The 19,632-nt window shown below is 39.9% G+C and overlaps 1 protein-coding gene across 5 annotated transcripts in view; it reads right to left on the bottom strand.

Moving 5' to 3' along the window:
- Positions 1-19,632, bottom strand: part of PRIM2 (DNA primase subunit 2) — a 278,641-nt gene that overhangs the window by 33,013 nt on the left and 225,996 nt on the right. For 4 of the 5 annotated variants that reach the window (XM_030840966.3, XM_030840968.2, XM_030840967.2 and 1 more), the window contains 2 exons: positions 9,042-9,168; positions 2,536-2,618 (listed from right to left, as the gene is read on the bottom strand). In XM_030840966.3, the coding sequence (XP_030696826.1) occupies positions 2,536-2,618; positions 9,042-9,168 (210 nt within the window). Of the gene's footprint in view, positions 1-2,535; positions 2,619-6,139; positions 7,266-9,041; positions 9,169-19,632 lie in introns of those variants that run through there. The other variant, XM_060308387.2, reaches the window with a different exon arrangement.

Raw genomic sequence — 19,632 nt, forward strand, 5'->3', positions numbered from 1 at the left:
ACTATGTTGTGTACCGGGAACTAACATGGCATTGTAAGTCAATTATACTTCAAAAAGCAAACAACCAACAAATAAACTCATAGAAAAAAGGGTCAGACTTGTGGTTTTCAGAAGTGGGGTTGTGGGAGGGGGAACTAGATGAAGGCAGTCAATCAAAAGGTAGAAACTCCCAGTTATAAGATAAATAATTACTGAGGATGTAATGTAGAACATGATAAACATAATTAACACTGCTGTGCATTACATGTGAAAATAAAGAGTTTTCATTACGAGGAAAAAATATACTTTTTTCTGTTTCTTTACTTTTGTATCTATATGAGATGATGGATATTTGCTAATCTTACTGTGGTCATTACTTCATGATGTATGTAAGTCAGAGCACTGTGCTGCACACCTTATACAGTGCTGTATGTCAATCTTGTCTCAAGAAAACTGGAGAAAAAGAAAAAGAGCAAAGGGGTGTACACTGTGGTCATGATGTAATGGAGACATAAGCTAATTCTGCTCGGTTAGAGAGGGATTATCTTTGTTTCTATCTTTATCAAGCCCACCCTCTCTGATGGGTTCTTTTCTCCTCTTCCTACAAACAGGCTCAGGTCTCCTCTGGCCCCAAACACGCAAACAAACCACCCATGAGGCTTACGCTGATAGCGCCAACACCCCTTTCACTAGCACCTTCCGTGAAACATGCTCACTGTCTGCAGATCCAAGACACTGTCTCATTCACTCATCTTTAAGTGACTGTGATCTTGCTCTGGTTTCCCCCAGGACACTGACGCCTCTCACCAAATCCAGTCACCTCTCCTCAGTCCTAATCCCACCCAGTCCCTCAGCTACGCAGGACCCTGTGGTCCACACCTCCTCTCACACTCCTCTCCTGACGTTTGTACACTGCACTTTCCTGAAGTACTCCCTCCCTCTCCCCCCATTTCTGCTCTGTCCTTCTACTGCCTGACAAAGGGAAGCATCAGCCAAGATTCTGTTCTGAGTCCTGGCTTTTGACTCCCTACCCCCTCTTCTCCATTATTTGTTCTCCTCTCCCACAGAAAACTCACGATAATCAGCTCTAAAGTAAATTGGGGTTGAGAAGAAAACGTGGAGTCCGAAGGCCTGGCTTCCATTTCTGTTTCTACTGACTTAGTTGCTGTGCACCCAAGGGCATGTAACACCCCACAACTCCACAAAAGTGAAGAGATCTCTTCTAATGTCCCTTCCAATCCCACAGTTCTACAATTCTAACCCTAAAGAACATCAGATTTGCAGCTGGAATTTGTCTAATGCACTGACAAATCCACATTCTGTCTGCCATTTAACTGTCCCAGCTCCAAACCTAATCTCTCAAACCAACAACTTCTTTTAGGTTGCCTATTAATGTTGATGTACTGGTGCCACCAATACCGTAAGCTTGAAATCCTAGTAATCCTATACACTTACCATCTTTTATTCACACTTTCTCTCTTTTTAACCACCCCCATACACTCAAGGCCTAATTCACAGAGCATCTCTTCCAGGAAGTGATCCTCAGCCTCCCAATGTGGTAGTCATCCCCCATCTTCAGAAGAGCCGAGACACTCTATGTGTGCCTCTTTCATTACACTCGGCACATGTTTCCCTCCAGATTCTGGTTATGAAGGAGCAGGGTTTATATCTGAATCTTCTTAGCATTTGCAAAGAGCACCTTGAGCACTGCCTTCCCCAGAGGACAGAAAAACCATAAGATTTGAACTGAATTGACTAAACTCAATATATACTCTGGATGCAGCAGAAGCAGTAGAGTTTTCTAGAATAATTTTTTTTTCAAGAAAAAAAAATTGATATTTAATGATTTAGATGTTCCGGCTCTAAAACAGATATTGTTCTTTTTCAGCTAAGGAAGCAGAAGCTCCTCTTGAACTCCTTCAAAATCCAAGCCAACTTACAAAGCACACTAGAGACAGTATGTCTGTGAGGTCACAAGTTTTTTAAACGCATGTTTATTAAACGATATACTCTTAAATATTTGGTTTTACATTTGAGCATTTCTTTTTTTATCTAAGTGGTTTACGAGGCAAAGTAGTCTGATAAACTGTTCGACCTGATGAACTATCCTCGGAAGTGTGGATCTGATGTAGTAAATGAGAATGCCCAGCCAGTCCATACTGCGTTATCTTCTCCTTCAACTTCCCTACAGCACAAAGTCTCCAAAATGAAATATGATATCATTGATTTTCAGCTTCATTAATAAGCTTAAATGCATTCCTCTAAAAATTTTTTTAAAATGCCCCCCATTGAGACAGTAAAACAAATTGAGAGGAAAAAAAAAGGTTTTCAGCTTCCGTTATTACGTAAAAATGCAGCCTAGCAGACAGAAGAACTAGAATTTCCAAGGAGTCTAAAGCAGAAAAGCCAAAGCTTTGGCTTAATTCACCCAGAAGATAGGATGTTTGGCGTGAGGCCCAGAAGGTAGTACAACGTGTCACTGCAAGAACATGACATGAAACTGAAGGGTCTGTCCACTGTCTCATTGCTGAGGCTGCAGGGCAGGGTCCGACCTACCTGGCTGATCCCTGAGGGAGGGATCTTGTACGCCTGCAGCTTCTGTCTCAGCAGCTCGGGATCACTGTGCCGGAAGGGGCACCCTGACAACGACAAGCAGCACAGCAGCAAGGTTATTCACCCGGACGTAATACACCACCACACTCGAAAGACCGTCTCAGCGCCCCTTAATTGTCTAACAGCTTATTAATAAAAAAGTTAATTGCCCATGGGTGCAACTGCTTTCCTCTCTTTATCTAAATGACGACTGAGCTGTGCGGTTACCAGGGCACTACAGCCTCAAGACTTACATAAAACATTCCAGCATTCTCAGGCAAGGCTGCCCACTCACTAGAAGGAGGAAGCAGTTTTAATTATGCTACTAGCTAACAAGCAGAGATAATCACCAAGTAGCTATAAAACAGTTTACCTAAAAACTTTATGCAATCTCACATTTTTTTCTAGTTTAAAAAAATTACATAAAGGCATAAAGACAGATGGTGTAAACAAAAAGAAAAACGTGCAAACTCTAAGAAATATAAAAATCTCACATCATTTTCACATGTTAATTTTATGCCTACTCCCAAAGAGTAGAATCCATATAAATTTAAAGGAATCCCAGATGGACATGAGATGACAAATAGGAAACTGCTTCATAGAAAAACAACTTATAGTAGGTACATGTAATCTCTATATTATTTCATGAGAAAAATATGGATGGACTACTAAAAAATATGCATAAATAACACAGAAGAATTGAAATGTAAAAGCTGCATTAGGCCAAAATTTAGGAAATTTTAGGTATTTTAATAAGAAACTGTAATGATAAGTCAACATACTTAATTTAAAATTTAATACAGGAAACCAGATAATTTTTTTCAGTCATACAGATGATGGACCTGTAAATTAATTAGAAACAACTGTGCATTTTTAATGAAATCAATGGAAAATTGGTCGCAGCAAAAATAATGGAAAAACAGCCTAGATGCTAAACAAATGTGTTTAACCAAAAGTCTTAACTACAAGTAAAAGCATCCATGATAACACTGGATCCCTACAAATTATGAAAGTCACAAAATTCACCGTAGTATATAGTTTATTAAGATCAACACTGTAATGCCATTTAGTACGAGGAAGTGTGACGAGCAGCTGTACAGCACGTAGTTAAGAGTCTGGAGCTGCCCTTCCTGCATCTGAATCTCACTTTACCAGCTATGGGTCAGGGGACCATGGGCACGTCTCGTGTCTTGTTGTTGATTCAGCTTCACTGTCTGTCATGTGTGGGAAATACACCCGCAGAGTTCCTGTGACAATGGAGGATAAAGCCCTTACACTCTCTCGGCTCGTAGGAAGCACCCAACATGGGTTAGCCAACATTATTACTCTAAAAAAAGTCTGATGATGAAATGGCAAAGGGTCCCAATGAGAAACAAATGAGGCTTAGTTAAGCCCAGAATTATTAAAGGACACCAGAAAGAGACAGATTAATTGAACTGTCCAAATTTCATTTGAAATAATGGCTATACCTGTAATGAAAAGGATCAGAAAGGGCAAAGCCAAGAAGAAACTGAAGATTGACAAAAAACCAGAGGTCACAAAAAAGTCTTTCAAAGCTACGCTCACAAGAAGAAGAAAACAGAAGAAACAAACCACCTCAGGAGCAGGGAAGCTGGTGTTATTTTGACAAATGACAGAAAGAAAACAGAACTTGACAACTCCTACTTTGTTTCTATCTTCCACATCAAAGGGAACAATCTTCCAAACTGGAAAGGGCTGAACTCACAGGTAACTTAAGATGAAGTGGATGTAGACACAACTAATGCTGATTCCAGCAAAGTGTTGAATAGAACTTCCCAGCACACATTTGTGGAAAGGATGGATAAACAGTCTGGAATATAGTTCTACCTACATCAACTCTGACTGGCTGAACAACACCATTCCAGGCAGTGTTGGTTAATGAAATATGTCAACCTAGGGGCTACAGAGCTTTGCAAACTACACAAATCTAAAAGGATAGAGACTTCTGGTTTCCAGTCTGGCACAGAAAGAGCTTAGAAGTTGTCACTCCATCCTAACAAGTAAAAAGCTGAACAGGGCTTCCCTGGTGGTGCAGTGGTTGGGAGTCCGCCTGCCAATGCAGGCGACACGGGTTCGTGCCCCGGTCCGGGAAGATCCCACATGCCGCGGAGTGGCTGGGCCCATGAGCCAAGGCTGCTGAGCCTGCGCATCCGGAGCCTGTGCTCCGCAACGGGAGAGGCCACAACAGTGAGAGGCCCGCATACCGCAAAAAAAAAAAAAAAAAGCTGAACAGACTGAAAAATCAACAACTCCTCTCAGATCTGTCAAAGAAATGAGGTCACAGGGCAAACCACTGCCCCCAAAATTGGAGGGAGAGGCAGACAGAGAGAATCACAACAAACCAGAGCAGAAATCTCTGTAGGAACCAGCACTGGGGTAGGGAAACCTAACCTGTAACTGACAAATTTCTGGAGTCTCTGTGTGGACACGTCTGAGAGTTAGAAGCTCCAGGGAGACCAGTCAGAGGAGGGCTACACTTTGCAGCTGAACTTCAGGGGCTCTACCAGGTGCTCACAGTGAATAACAGAGAAATCCCCCTCATGCTCTAGCACGGGGGTAAGCAAAGGTACCATTTTAAATACTCTGGAGTACTCTGTTCCTCTTAGTAAGGCTGCCCTCAGGAGAAACTATTTTACCAGAGCCTGGCCTACCTGGGGGAAGAGAAATGCGCAGCTCCAGCCTCCTGGGGCCGTCCTCTCCCCCCAAAGGGAGGAAGCTGAGAATCACTGTTGACGTTCACAGCCCACAGCCACAGGGTCACTAAACACTGAGACCCAATTACCCAATCCAACACTATAGACACCCCCCTGCTCACCACCGCATCACTACAGACCTATGTACTGGAGTTTGTCACGTCTACCTTTCAACAAAAAATAACAGTGTGAAGAGACGGAAAACGTGTCAGAATTAGAGCCAGATAAGGCAGGGATACTGGAGTTATCAGACTGGGAATTTAAATTAACTATGATTAATATGCTGAGGGCTCTACCGGAAAAAGTAGACAACATGCAAGAACAGATGTGTAATGTAAGCAGACAGATGGAAATTCTAAGGAAGAATCAAAAAGAGACGCAAACACTGTAAGAGAAATGAAGAATGCCTTTGATGGGCTTATTAGCAGACACAGCTGAGGAAAAGATCTCTGTGCTTGAGGATATGTCAATAGAAACTTCAAAACCAAAAAAACAAAAGGAAAAACAACAAGAACAGAATAGCCAAGAACTGTGAACAACTATGAAAGGTGTAACATATGAGAATGGGAATACCAGAAGGAGGAGAGAGAGAGAAAGAAACAGAAGCAATAATGACAGAGAATTTCCCCCAAATTAATGTCAGACACCAAACCACAGACCCAGGAAGCTCAGAGAACACCAAGCAGGATAAATGCCAAAAAAAAGGCAGCTAGGCATATTATATTCATACTTCAGAAAATCAATAACAAAGAAAAATCTTGAAAGAAGCCAAAGGGGAAACACCTTACCTACAGAGAAGCAAAGAAAACAATTCTATCTAACCTATCCTCAGAAACTGTGCAAGAAGAGAGTGGAGTGAAACAGTTAAACTGTTGAGAGAAAAAAAATCCCTCAAACCCAGAATTCTGTACCCTGAGAAATTCTCCTTCGAAAGAGGAGAAATAAGGATTTTCTCTGACAAAAAAAAATTCAGGTAATCTGTTGCCAGACCTGCAGGGCAAGAAACATTAAAAGAAGTTCTTCAAAGAGAAATAAAATGATACAAACCAGAAATTCAGAACTACCCAAAGAAAATTTGAACATCAGAGAATGATAAGGAAAGGTAATACAAAAACTTTTATTTTCCTTATTCATAAATAATCTGACAGATAACAGTTTGTTTAAAGTAATGGGAACAGTGTATTCTGTTATGCATGTTTATGTATATATCTGTGTGTGTTTATATATTCTTAGATATAAATGAAATGAATGACAGAATGATACAGGGAAGTAGAAATATTCATTATTATAAGGTACTTGCCTTACTTATGTGTGATGTGGTGATTTGAAAAGAGAGTTGGATTAGTTGTACACATATAGTGAAAACTCTTTAAAAAATAAAACTAATTTAAAAAGTAACAAAAGAAGTACAATAGATATGCTAAAAAGAGAAAAAAAATGGAATCATATAAAATGCTCAGTTAAAACCACAAAAGGCAGAAAATGTGTGTAAGACAAAAACAAAGAATAAGGGCAACAAATAAAAAACTAACAAATATGGCAGCCATTAACCCAACTATACCAATCATTACTTTAAACGTCAGTGGTCACCAATTAAAAATAGATTGTCAGAATGGGTCAAAATCAAGACCCTACGGTATGTTGTATACAAGAAAGCCACTTTAAAGAATCATGGATTGAAAGTAAAGACAGAGAAAGAGACACCATGCTAACACAAATCAAAGAAAGTGGGAGTATCTATGTTACTTTCAGACAGAGCAGTGTTCAAAGGATGGGAGTTTATGCAGGATAAAAAGGGGCATTACATAACGATAAGGGGTGAATACTCCAAGAAGACATCACCATCCGTAATGTGTATGCACTTAACAAAAGAGCATCAAAACACATCAGGGAAAACCTGACAGAATTGCAAGGAGAAGTGCTGGCTCCACTGCTGGACTCCACCTCCACCAAGCTGGACAGATCCCGCAGATGGAGAATCTGCAACAACACAGTGAGCTCACGAGCACCATCATTCCGGGACAGAAATGATATCCATAACTGGCTACACCCAACAGCGGCAGACAGCACATCCTCAGCTCATAGGGACAAGCCCTCTGCTGCGGGCCGTGTTGACATGGGGACAGCTGAGCAAATGTGGGGCAGAGGGCACCCGGGAACTCTCTATACCTCCTGCTCAGTACTGCTGTGACCCTAAAACTGCTCCACAAAACTACAGCTTATTCACTTAAAGAAAGGGTAGATCAATGTGTCTAAAAAACAATACGAGCTCGTTGAGTGTTTGCTAAGTACAGTGGTCCCTCAGCATCCACAGAGGACTGGTTCTGGGACCTGCCTGGGATATCAAAGTCTGCAGGTACCCAAGTCCCACAGTTGGCCCTCCGTATCCGAGGTTCCACATCCTCAGATTCAGCCAACCTCGGATCGTGTAGTACTGTATATATTTGTTGGAAAAAATCTGCGTGTAAGATGGACCCACGCAGTTCAAACCCCTGCTGTTCAAGAGTTAGCTGTGTATTATTTTCTAGCTGATAGAGTTTAAATTAAAAACAAAGTAAAACAAACAGAATGGACCAGAATAAATAAGATACAAAAACAGGAAGAAGAAATATAAAATCCTGTCTTTAAGCTAATAAAAATCAACTAAGTAAGTGCTGAGTGTGAGGACCTGGAAACCGACAGAACCATTGGGAGCTTCACTTGGCCAAGCTCAGTGTAAGTTACTCCCTGGTGTGGCCACTGGGAAAAGCTACAGACTTTCTCACCGCAAGTATCTGGTCAGTTGTTTTCAAAGTGTAGAAGACATCAAAATCACCCAGAGAACTAGCAAATAAATCAGAGTTTATGCGTCTGAGGGTGGAGCCTGAGTCTGTATTTCTAAAAGCTCCGTAAGTGCCTGACACAAGCGGTGAAAACCGCTCACTGTGTGTTCCAGGACTGGCCACCTTTGCCATCTACTAAATATGAATGCTCTGGACACATGAAGCATCTTTCTTAAAATTCCATTTGAGATTTTTTGGATCTTTAACAGCCTGCAAGTGTGTGATCTTCTAAAAAAGAATTTCATTTAAGATGAAATTAAAACAAGAAAAAGTTTTGACACATATTGCAGTCAGCTTTGGTAATCTAGAAAATTTAACTAATATGGACTATTAAGTCATCCTCTCACATACCAGACAAGTGAGGAGCTTTTCAAGGTATGCTCAGAGAACTATTTTAGAAAAAAGTTGTTAAACTCAGAAATCTACAGAAAACAGATTAACTTTCTTTTTAACCTACAACTTAGGCAAATTGATAGATGTTTGAAACTGTGACTTGTTAAATCCCTCAATCTTTGTTAATCAGATGATAGTAATGAGAATAAAACACACTCTCCCTCAGTAGTCTTTGAAAATTGATCAATCTACTGTTCCAAAATTCGAGGCACTCAATTTTTAAAAGCTTTGAAGAACTCGCATCAGCCTTCTAAGACACATGCAGAACAGGAGAAAGAGAATAGCAGGTGAAGGGGACGGAGGACTGAAGAGCCCAGTCCAGCACAAAGTAGAGCACAGCAGAACCACTTTCTTGTGCTGACCCAGCTCAATAATAAGACATACCACTAGAAGCTAGTGGAGCTCTGGCTTGACCTGATGACCGACACAAGCTACAAACCCGTTCCCCTTAGTAATGCAAAAACCATTCCACTGTTTCAGTGTTTCCTACAGAGCTCCTGGGTTCCTGTACATCACAGACACATCCAGAGGAAGCACTTACCATGATAATCCCCTTGGCTTGGTGGATTGGTTAGGATAATCTTCAGGCAACTGTAAGGCGTATAGTCTGTCCTCTTGCCTTCCTTTCCAAAGCTATGACGGATGTTGTAAGAGTAGCCTTTATCAAACTGATGAGAGGAAAAAGAAAGAAGAGACAAAGTAAGCCAGCATTGTACTGGTGGTGTCAACAGTGCCCACTGGAATCGAAGAGTACAAAGTGATTTTTCTAAAATAAATTTAGCATTCACAGGCAGATGTACATTTATACCAATATAACATTTGGGTCCTTTACAGGTTTTTAAAGGTAAAAAACTTAAAGGAAACACATTTCTCAGGTTAGAGACACCTTATGTTTATATGTTTAAAGATGAGGATAACCCTTTCCTGAGAATAATCATCGATTTGCTCATTTCTTGGTTTGATTCCAAAGATCATGCTAGATGTAAATCATCTTCTCTACTCCCTTTATCCTAGTCTTCCCTGAATTCCCACATCCTGCCTATTCTACTTTTGAAGTGTCTCCTAACTAATTAATGCCTTCCTCTGGATTTTCACTATACAAAACAAGCAGTCAGCAAATGCTTGATGAAGGAACTACTGTGATTACCTCCTGCCTGGAATTCCTGACTCATGTTCAAAATGCAAGGTAATGGCATAGGAAGGACTTTGAAATGGGTGGGATAAGAAGAAAAAACGAACTCATATTTATTGAAAGGCTCAGTATAGTGGGTCTAAGCTATCTAATACTTTCAGGAAAGCAGGACAGAGAATCAGAATAAGAGATTGGAAAATACTGTGGGTTTTTATGGGTGAGATTTTTTCATTTAAGTATAGTTGATTTACAATGTTGTGTTAGTTTTTGGTATACAGCAAAGTGATTCAATTATATTTATATATATTATATTCTTTTTCAGATTCTTTCCATTATAGGTTATTACAATATATCAAATATAATTCCCTGTAGTATATAGTAGGTCCCTGTTGTTTAGGGGTGAGATTTTTAAATTTGAGGCTACAATTTACATTTAGTGAAATGCACAGATCTCAGGTCTACAGTTTGATGTAACACATACCCGCATTAAGAGACAGCATGTTTCCACCATCCAAGAGGCCCCCTGAGCCCCTCAGCATCCTCAGCATTCTTCCCCGCCCTCCACACCCAGAAGCAACTATTGGTCTGACTTGTGTCACCGTGGCTTTTGCTATTCTATAACTTCACATAAATGGAATTGTACAGTCTTTTGTTTTTGTTTTCTGCGGTACGCGGGCCTCTCCCGCCGCCGCGGCCTCTCCCGCCGCCGCGGAGCACAGGCTCCGGACGCGCAGGCCCAGCGTCCATGGCTCACGGGCCCAGCCGCTCCACGGCATGTGGGATCCTCCCGGACCAGGGCACGAACCCGCGTCCCCCGCATCAGCAGGCGGACTCCCAACCACTGCACCACCAGGGAAGCCCTGTACAGTCTTAAGTATTTTGTGTCTGACTTTTTCATGTCTTTTCATGTTTTTGAGATTGATCCATGCATCACATGAACTGTCACATGTACCAGCAGATTGTTCCACTGTATGAATATACCAGGTAGTTTACCTAGTCTCCTGCAGATGGACACCTGGGCTTTTCCAGTTTGGGGCTGTTATCAGTAAAGCTGCCATGCACATTCTTGCAGATGACTTTTGTGGACATTATTTTCATTTCTCTCAGATAAATACGCAGGAATAGAATTGCTGCTAACCATTTTCCAGAATGGCTGTACTATTTTATACCCCATCAGCAATGCATGAGAGTTCCACATTCTCCCCAAAGTGTGGTGGTGTCAATTTCATTCATTTTAGCCATTCTAATAGATGGGTAGTGGCATCTCATTCTGCATTTCCCTGATGACAAACACTGTTGAGTACTTTTTCATGTGCTTTCTTGGCTGTGATATGCCTTATTTTGTAAAGTGTCTGTTCAAGTCTTTTTAGAATCTGGGTTGACAATTATTCCATTGAAAGAATTCTTCATATATTCTGGATACAAACCTGTTAGGTGTTACAAATATTTTCTCAGTCTGTGGCTTGTCTATTTTCTTGATGTTACTTTTTGACAAGATGAGCAGATGTTTTTATTTTTGATGAATGCTAATTAAATCACGTTTTTATGGCAGTGCTTCCTGTGTCCTCTCTAAGATAGGTTGCAGAGATATTCTGTATTGTCCTTTAGAAGCCATAATGTTTTAGCTTTTCAGTCTAGGTCCTGATTCATCTCGAGTTAATTTTCATATGTTCTCTTTTTATCCCCTGTACGGAAAGAAAAATATTTTTCCCTCTACCCTCCTAGGTTAAATGGCTGGGGCCCATGAATCAAACTGATAAAAGACAGATTAACAAGGAAAAAACCCCCCACTTAATTACATTTGTACATAAGTATATGTACAAAGAGATACGACTCCAGGAGGTAGGCTGATGACTGAAGCTTAAACATCATCTTAGGCTAAATCAAGGAAAAGGGGTTTAGGGATTCTGGGTTGGGGAAGCAAGTTCTGAGAAGGGGGAGGGGAGGAAATACAGGGTAAATAAGGGTTGGCTTGTTCTGCAGATAAGACTTGGGTAGCTTTCTTCCTGGTACAGAGATAACATTACAAATGTAAATTTCCTTTATAAGAGGGGAAATTTATACTGTATCCTTAGGCAGTTAGGGGAGGAGAGAGCTTTTCCTGCATCTGCTCCTCCTTTAGCTCAAAATAATCCTTATGCCTGCCAATTGGAAATTGTCACTTGCCATCTGCCTCTACAAGGATGAGGTCCCTGGCCACTGCAGTTGCTGACCTTCAACACCGCTTGAAAGGAGTTCAGGGCTGAGATCAGGAAGGAGGCACTCTGTGCTCTGGTATAACTGTGAAAAAGCCTTCAGATAGTTAGATACTTTCAGGTAAAGATTTTATGAGCCTAATTTTATGAGCCTAATTTCTTGCATCTTCCTCGTGATGAGCAGCAACCTTCTGCTGAAATGTGTGCTTGACTGCATGTACCCCTGTCACTAAAATCACATACATACTGACCTTCCCCCCTTACCTCTTTGGAGCAGTTCCTCAGAGCTATCTGAGAAGCTGTCTCCCAGGCTATAGTTCTCATTTTGCCCCAAATAAAACTTAACTCACAACTCTCACATTGTGCATTTTTTTCAGTCAACATGCCAAAATAGCGTTATTTTGGATGGCATATCCGGTATCCTTCACCCCCATGTGAACTGGATAACACTTTTTCTAACACCATTTATTGAAGATATTTTATTCCATTGCTCTATAGTTCCATACTTTTGCCGATGCCACACTGTTCTCTTTACAAAATCTTTAGAATAAGTCTCAAATTCAGATAATGTAAGTCCTCCTGCTTTGGTTTTTTTCAATATTATTTTGGCTATTTTATGTCCTTGCATTTCCATAAAAATTTTAGAATCAGTTTATCAATTTCTACTTAAAAAAAAAAAAAGACTGCTGGAATTTTCAGCAGTCAGTAGCTTACAGTTTCATAACTACCTATCTGCCCACAAGCAATCTACAACCAGGAAAACAAACGGCATTTCAACAGAAAACTTTCAAGAAAGAAAATTTTCAAATTACCATTAAATTTCACTGGTGAAAACAAGAATGTTAAAAGTTCCAGCAAACATATTTTATGGACAACTTCTATTTGTTTAGTCATAAGCATTAACTCTAATCAATCTCCTTGTGCAAACTTTTAGGTATGAATTGAATTTAATTAGACATAAGATTTCTGTACATTCATCAGAAAACACTGAAAGAACTTTTTGGTCAGCCATTATGTTAAAGTAATGAAAAGCTACTCTCTCTAAAGGAAGAAAAGCGATAATTATTATCTTTCCCCTCCCTTTCCTTTCCAATTTACTTCCCGCTTATGTGTACATATGTCTAAAATTTGGACCTTACTAAGCTTTCGGGCTATTCACGTATTTATCATACAAACTGTCTTCTCTAGTTTTCAGACTGGCAAACTCTTGAAATATTGTGTAGAAGGTACATTTATTGGGTAATGTTTTTTAGGGAATACTTACTTTCCAGGTGTCCACATTCACAACTCAAAGGAACAACTGTAAGGTTCACATGGGAAGAGGGGGTGAGAACCAGGTGGAAACACTCTTTTCCACCTTGGCTCCTCCATTCCACTCCAGCCAGCAACGGGAAATGCCAGAAAATCAACACCAGGCCTGAAGGTGGTTGAGTGGAAGCTGGCAACCTTCCAAATTAGTCCCGTGGCACTGCAATCTGCATTTCTGCTCAAGTCAGCAGCAAATCATTTTCAGGGCCACTATGTTACCAGTAGAACTCAAGAAACATGATAAAGCAGGCGCATCCTCATCCTGCTCCTACCCGTCTCTTTCAGAGTCTCCCTCACAAGTCTGCCTCCCACCCCAGCTCCACCTGGGGCCCAGCGACTGCATCTTATTACATTTTTTATAGTATTTACACCCAAATCCTCTCAGAGGTCATGAGTAAACCTCTAACTGTCATGAGCAGTGCATGGTCTTCCTTAGAAGAAAGTCTTTCCTACCAAGAAAAGCCCGCAGACCAAGTATTACTCCCACTGTCAGAACATCAAAACCTGCCTTTCATAAGTCAAGCTTAGCTTGCACAGTAAAGTGAGAATGGTTGCAAACCAAGTGCCCTTCAGAGAGAGATTTATATTCAAAAAGGAAAATCTTGACCTAAGTGAGGCAAAACAACCATATATATGTGGGCAGAGAACAGGGTAAGGATATGGTAATTTTTAACAAAGACATTTTCAATCCTTTTTTGGTGAGTTGTTTCCTACTCACAAGAATTTGGAATTCTCATTTACATATTTAAAAACACACAGAGGGCAAGTCTGCCAACTACAAAGGGCCCTCCTTCAATGCCCAGATCCAGCATCCCACACATCATCACGAGGGGCCCCAGGAAGTTTAGTTGCCACAAGTGCCAACAGGAAGGCACAGCTCAGCAGCAGGGCCACACGTGTAAACAGACCTGTACTTGGGGAAGGGCGTGAAACCACCCATGGTCTCTCCTTGACACACATTCTTGCTGACTCTCCTACAGCTTGTGATCATTGATTATCTCTTCTCTTGTCACTTCCCTAAAGCTTTACTTACAATGTTAATAAGCAGAATGCATGCCATAGGCATTTAATACATAATGCCCACCCTTTAAATGCTTACTTACGAAATTACTCAATTATTTGTAAAACTAATTTTGTAATCAGTCACCTACAGATTGCAAATACTTCTCTTTAACTCTTAACTTTAACCACAGTTTAACTCTTTGAGGTCACTGAAACATCATATACATTCTAACCAAACAACACACTGAAGGAGACTTAGAGACCAAAGGCTGATAGTTAAGACAAGGGCTTTAAGTCAAATACCTGAGTTTAAATCTTGTCTCTACCACATGTTAGCTGTGTGACCTTGGGCAGGTGACCCATCATCTTTATAACAATTCCCTTACACAGTATATAAAAATAAAGGAGTAATACTTCATATGCAGGGTTGGTGTGAAGATGAGCTAATAGCTCATCTTCATAAAGCACGTGGCATAGCTTCTAACACAGAATAAGCTTTGAATTGAATATATTTTTGAGTTATCAATATCAGAAAAACAAACCAATCAAAAAAATGGGCAGAAGACCTAAACAGACATTTCTCCAAAGAAGACATACAGATGGCCAACAAGCACATGAAAAGATGCTCAACATCGCTAATCACCAGAGAAATGCAAATCAAAACTACAGTGAGGTATCACCTCATGCTGGTTAGAATGGCCATCAGCAAAAAGTGTGAAAACAACAAATGCTGGAGAGGGTGTAGAGAAAAGGGAACACTCCTACACCGTTGGTGGGAATGTAAACTGGTGCAGCCACTATGGAGAACAGTATGGAGGTTCCTTAAAAAATTAAAAATGTTCATATCCTAATCCCTTTCCATGGAGAACATTTTCAGTTCTAGACTCGAGAACATGCATATTTTTCTTTCCTTCAAATTTCCCCTGAGGCAGCGTCACGCTAAAATTTTAAAATTTGGATTCCCCACTTTGTTAGAAAATAAAAAATACTGAAATGCTAAAAATCCACAGAAAAAGTATTGAATAAAATGATCCTATGTAATTTTATAAGGTAGTTGATTAAGCAGATCACTTTCAGTGGAGCCAAATGATCAAAAGAAAGATCAGCTGTGTATCAAAAACCTGCCATAATCCTCAGAGGGAAGTGGAGAGCATTGTGTTCATGAACGCAGGTGGTGTGGGGTTAGTGGGTTGGTATGTCTCTTTCATATTCTGCTATAAGGACTATACCCAAATGGACTCAGAAGACAAGACTTGAGGATCTTCTGTGACCTGGGGCTCTGTGATCTCCATCATTCTAACTGTATCTATTCATTCAGATATTAAATAAAGAACATCATTTCTAAATTCCTAATGGAGAATTTAGTACAATTGTACTACTGTTTTTAGCAATAAAACCAAAATTATGCTTAGTGATGTTTCAATAATAATAGCTTACATTTACACAGATCTTTAGTGGTGACGAAATGATTCTTCTTAGACCCTTTACTACTTGTAAGGTATGGAAGTTAGGTATCCCTATTTTATAAATATGCAAACTAAGATTTCAAGAGGTCAAATGATTAGTTATTTCAATTACTTAGTAGAAAAGAGATGGAATTTAAAATCTTACTCTTTTACTTTCTAGAAACTACTACAAAATTATAAATGGCAGAAAATTAATAAATAAATACAGGCAACTGTCAGTTATCCATGGCAAACATGCATCTGTAGGCTGCTTCCCTGCTGTCACTCAGTTGCTTCAGGGACATCTGAAAGTCACACTGAACCACAGTTAAACAAAATGTTTCTGATTCTACTGTATACCAGGGAAAAGAGTCTACTCTCAAAGAAATGGTAACTCTAACAAGCCACTCACATAGCATTTATTTAGTTCCTAATTTACCATGATTTTAGAATCATTAAAAATGATAAATTTGAAGTTAACCATCTGAAATGAAGAAACACTAAAAAGTATTTCATCATGCTTCTAAATTACCAGGTACTTTTTTTTAAAAAAAAAAAATAAATCTATTTATTTATTTATTTTGGGCTGGGTTGGGTCTTCATTGCTGCACGCGGGCTTTCTCTAGTTGCAGCGAGCGAGGGCTACTCTTCCTTGCGGTGCGCGCAGGCTTCTCATTGCAGTGGCTTCTCTTGTTGCAGAACACAGATGGGCTCTAGGTGCGCGGGCTTCAGTAGTTGTGGCATGTGGGCTCAGTAGTTGTGACTTGTGGGCTCTAGAGTGCAGGCTCAGTAATTGTGGCGCACAGGCTTATTAGTTGCTCCACAGCACGTGGGATCTTCCTGGACCAGGGCTCAAACCCATGTCCCCTGCATTGGCGGGTGGATTCTTAACCACTGAGCTACCAAGGAAGCCCTAGGCACTCTTGATATTTGTCCCCTCTACCATTCTAGGTGGCACATGACAAGGAACTGGGGTACAAAATCAGGGAAAAGGGGGTATGAAAGCAGAGAGGAAGGATGCAGTACACAGCATCGCTCACCTCCCTGGCACCTGGACCTGGAGTTTCAGCAAATGTAGCTTCCTCATCAGTCGGAATTTAAGAGCTGGAGCAGGCATCAGCCAGCATCTAATGCAGCCCTGAGGGTGTAGGAGAGCAAGGAGCAGGGGGTTTAGTCCTCAACCACAGGGTGAATGAGGGAAAGAACCCTTGTCTCCGCACTGCCTACTTTGTGTACTTCTCGTACAGGCTGTAACCAAGGCCAGCGTGAAGCCTAGCAAACTGCAGCTGTTCATGAGGCTGAACCACTGAGCATCTTCCTTGTACATGTGCTCAACAGATCGCCCCACCAGAGGACCAAAAGCAAATCTTATATTGACCATTCTGTTAGTTTTTAGTGACAAAGGAGAGTTGGCAAATTCCCATCGCTAACTACCATATCTTAACATTATTTAAATAGAGGCCTTGACAATTCAACCGAGAGGAGATGGGCTGGGAGAATCATGAGGTGGGCCACTAATCAGCCTTTAATAACCTTAAACAACAAGGCCCTACTGTACAGCAAAGGGAACTATATATTCAGTATCTTGTAATAAACCATAATGTAGAATATGAAAAAGAATGTGTATGTGTATACATACATATATATATATAAATATAAAAAACCGAATCACTTTGCTGTACACCTGAAACTAATACAACATTGTAAATCAACCATACTTCAATTAAAAAAAAAAAAAAGATCTCCAACTGTTCAGACAGTTTGCCTGATACTAGGAAAGGACAGATTAGTGATAGAATTTTCAGCATCCCACCTGAAACGCCTCTTTTAGAAAATCTGCTCTATTCACTGGTATGGATGCCACCAACATAACAGTGAATGAAAATTTATTAAAATTCCAAATATAATTTCCCAACATTTGAAGACAGAAACCACAGACAAACCTTCATTCACTAAAGTAAAAGCATTTACTGAATCACATACTTATAGCCTAAAAGACTAAATTTAATAGCCCTTAAAAGGTGGCCAACTTAGTCTCTATCTCACTGGTACCTAAAGAGCCAACATCAAACAAACCCCAACAGAAAAGCAAAGAAGCAGGCTGCCTGATGCTCTGGTCCAAGACCAGCTGGCTCAGCCCACATAAACTGGTCTTTTCACTCACTGGAAACAAGAGAAGCAAACTGAAACCATTGTCGAAGCCTGCAATCAGCGACCACACAGAAGTGAGCTGATGAGAGCTTTTCATTGCTCAATGAAAGGCTCCCTCTTCATAGATATAGTACTAATCTTTTACAAACATTTTGAAATCAAAATAAATGTACATTTATTTAACTTCTGCTAGATTAGTTTTATCCTATTTACTCATTTTCCCATATTTAGTTTTTGTCAAAATTTTTTTCATACTTTGCTTTTCTACATTACGTTATCCACAGTGTTAGTATTTTCTAGAATTGAATTTCTATTATGACAGAATTTTAAAGATCTAGCTTTATCATTAAAAAGATGTCTCAAGATACTGCTTATAACCTATTGTGCATATTATGTGCAATAAATCTAAGGTTCTGAAGAGCTGCCAGGATGACTGCAAAAATATAACTATTACATCTTAACATCTTACAGATGTTAAGAAATATCTAAATATTTTTATAATAAACACTTAAATATTTACATACATAGATATATTTCAATGATATCTTTCTGGGTGCATAAAGGTTTAGAAATGTCATATATTCCTGGTAGAGTACACCTTTTATCAACATATAGAAATATAACTGTTTTCCTGTTTAATAGTTTTCTCTTGTACTGCATTTTGTACAATATTAATATTTTCACTCCAGTTTTCTTTTTGATTCCACTTGCTAGTACTCCCCTCTCCACCTTTATTGTCAATCCTTCTGCATCAGAAAGTCTTGTATGAATAGCAAATGGGTAACTGGCTACCCATGACCACCCTCTAGTGGTTACTCAGAGCATATGAAAACACTTTTTCTATCAATGTCAAAAATGAACCAGACTCTCTACAAAAAAGACAGGATTTTTAGCACACTCTTACTTCCATCATAATTATAAAATTAGCTCCAGCATAATTAAGGATTAAATGATTTTCCCAGAGTCACAATAATACCAGTTAATATTTCACTTGTTCGATTCTATGTCATCTTCTAATCATCTAAGTTTGGCTACATAACAGACAACCAAAAGAAAAAATTACATTGGATTTTTAAAGTAAATATATTATAGAATATCTCATTCCCTGAAATGACAAAGGGCATGAAATAAAGTTTTAATTTACAATGGGAAGCCAGATTTTTCCTCTACAATTTCAGGGACAAAAAGAAGATGAATATGGATCTGTTGCCTCCTGTTGTAGACAAGTGTTTTCTTTCTTTTCTAAAGGTTAGAGGGAATCCCCTAAGGCTGCACCTGGATATCAAAAGAGAAATACACGAAATATTCTATGAAGAGTTATTAAAAGGTATTTTGAGGGACAGAGAGCTACTTTATTTTTCAAGAGAATTAACAAGGCATTTTGGGGTTTTTTTGTTTGTTTTTTTACATCTTTATTGGAGTATAATTACTTTACAATGGTGTGCCAGTTTCTGCTTCACAACAAAGTGATCAGTTATACATATACATATGTTCCCATATCTCTTCCCTCTTGTATCTCCCTCCCCCCCAACCCCCTTCCCACCCCTCTAGGTGGTCACAAAGCACCAAGCTGATCTCCCTGTGCTATGCGGCTGATTCCCACTAGCTATCCATTCCACGCTTGGTAGTGTATATATGTCCATGCCACCCTCCCACCCTATCACAGCGTACCCCTCCCCCTCCCCATAACCCCAAGTCCATTCCCCAGCAGGTCCGCGTCTCCATTCTCATCCTACCCCCAGGTTCTTCATGACATTTTTTTTTCTTAAATTCCATATATATGTGTTAGCATACAGTATTTGTCTTTCTCTTTCTGACTTACTTCACTCTGTATGACAGACTCGAGGTTCATCCACCTCATTACAAATAGCTCAATTTCGTTTCTTTTTAAGGCTGAGT

The sequence above is a fragment of the Globicephala melas genome, chromosome 11 (assembly GCF_963455315.2).
Source record: "Globicephala melas chromosome 11, mGloMel1.2, whole genome shotgun sequence".
In the NCBI taxonomy this organism is placed as follows: Eukaryota; Metazoa; Chordata; class Mammalia; order Artiodactyla; family Delphinidae; genus Globicephala; species Globicephala melas.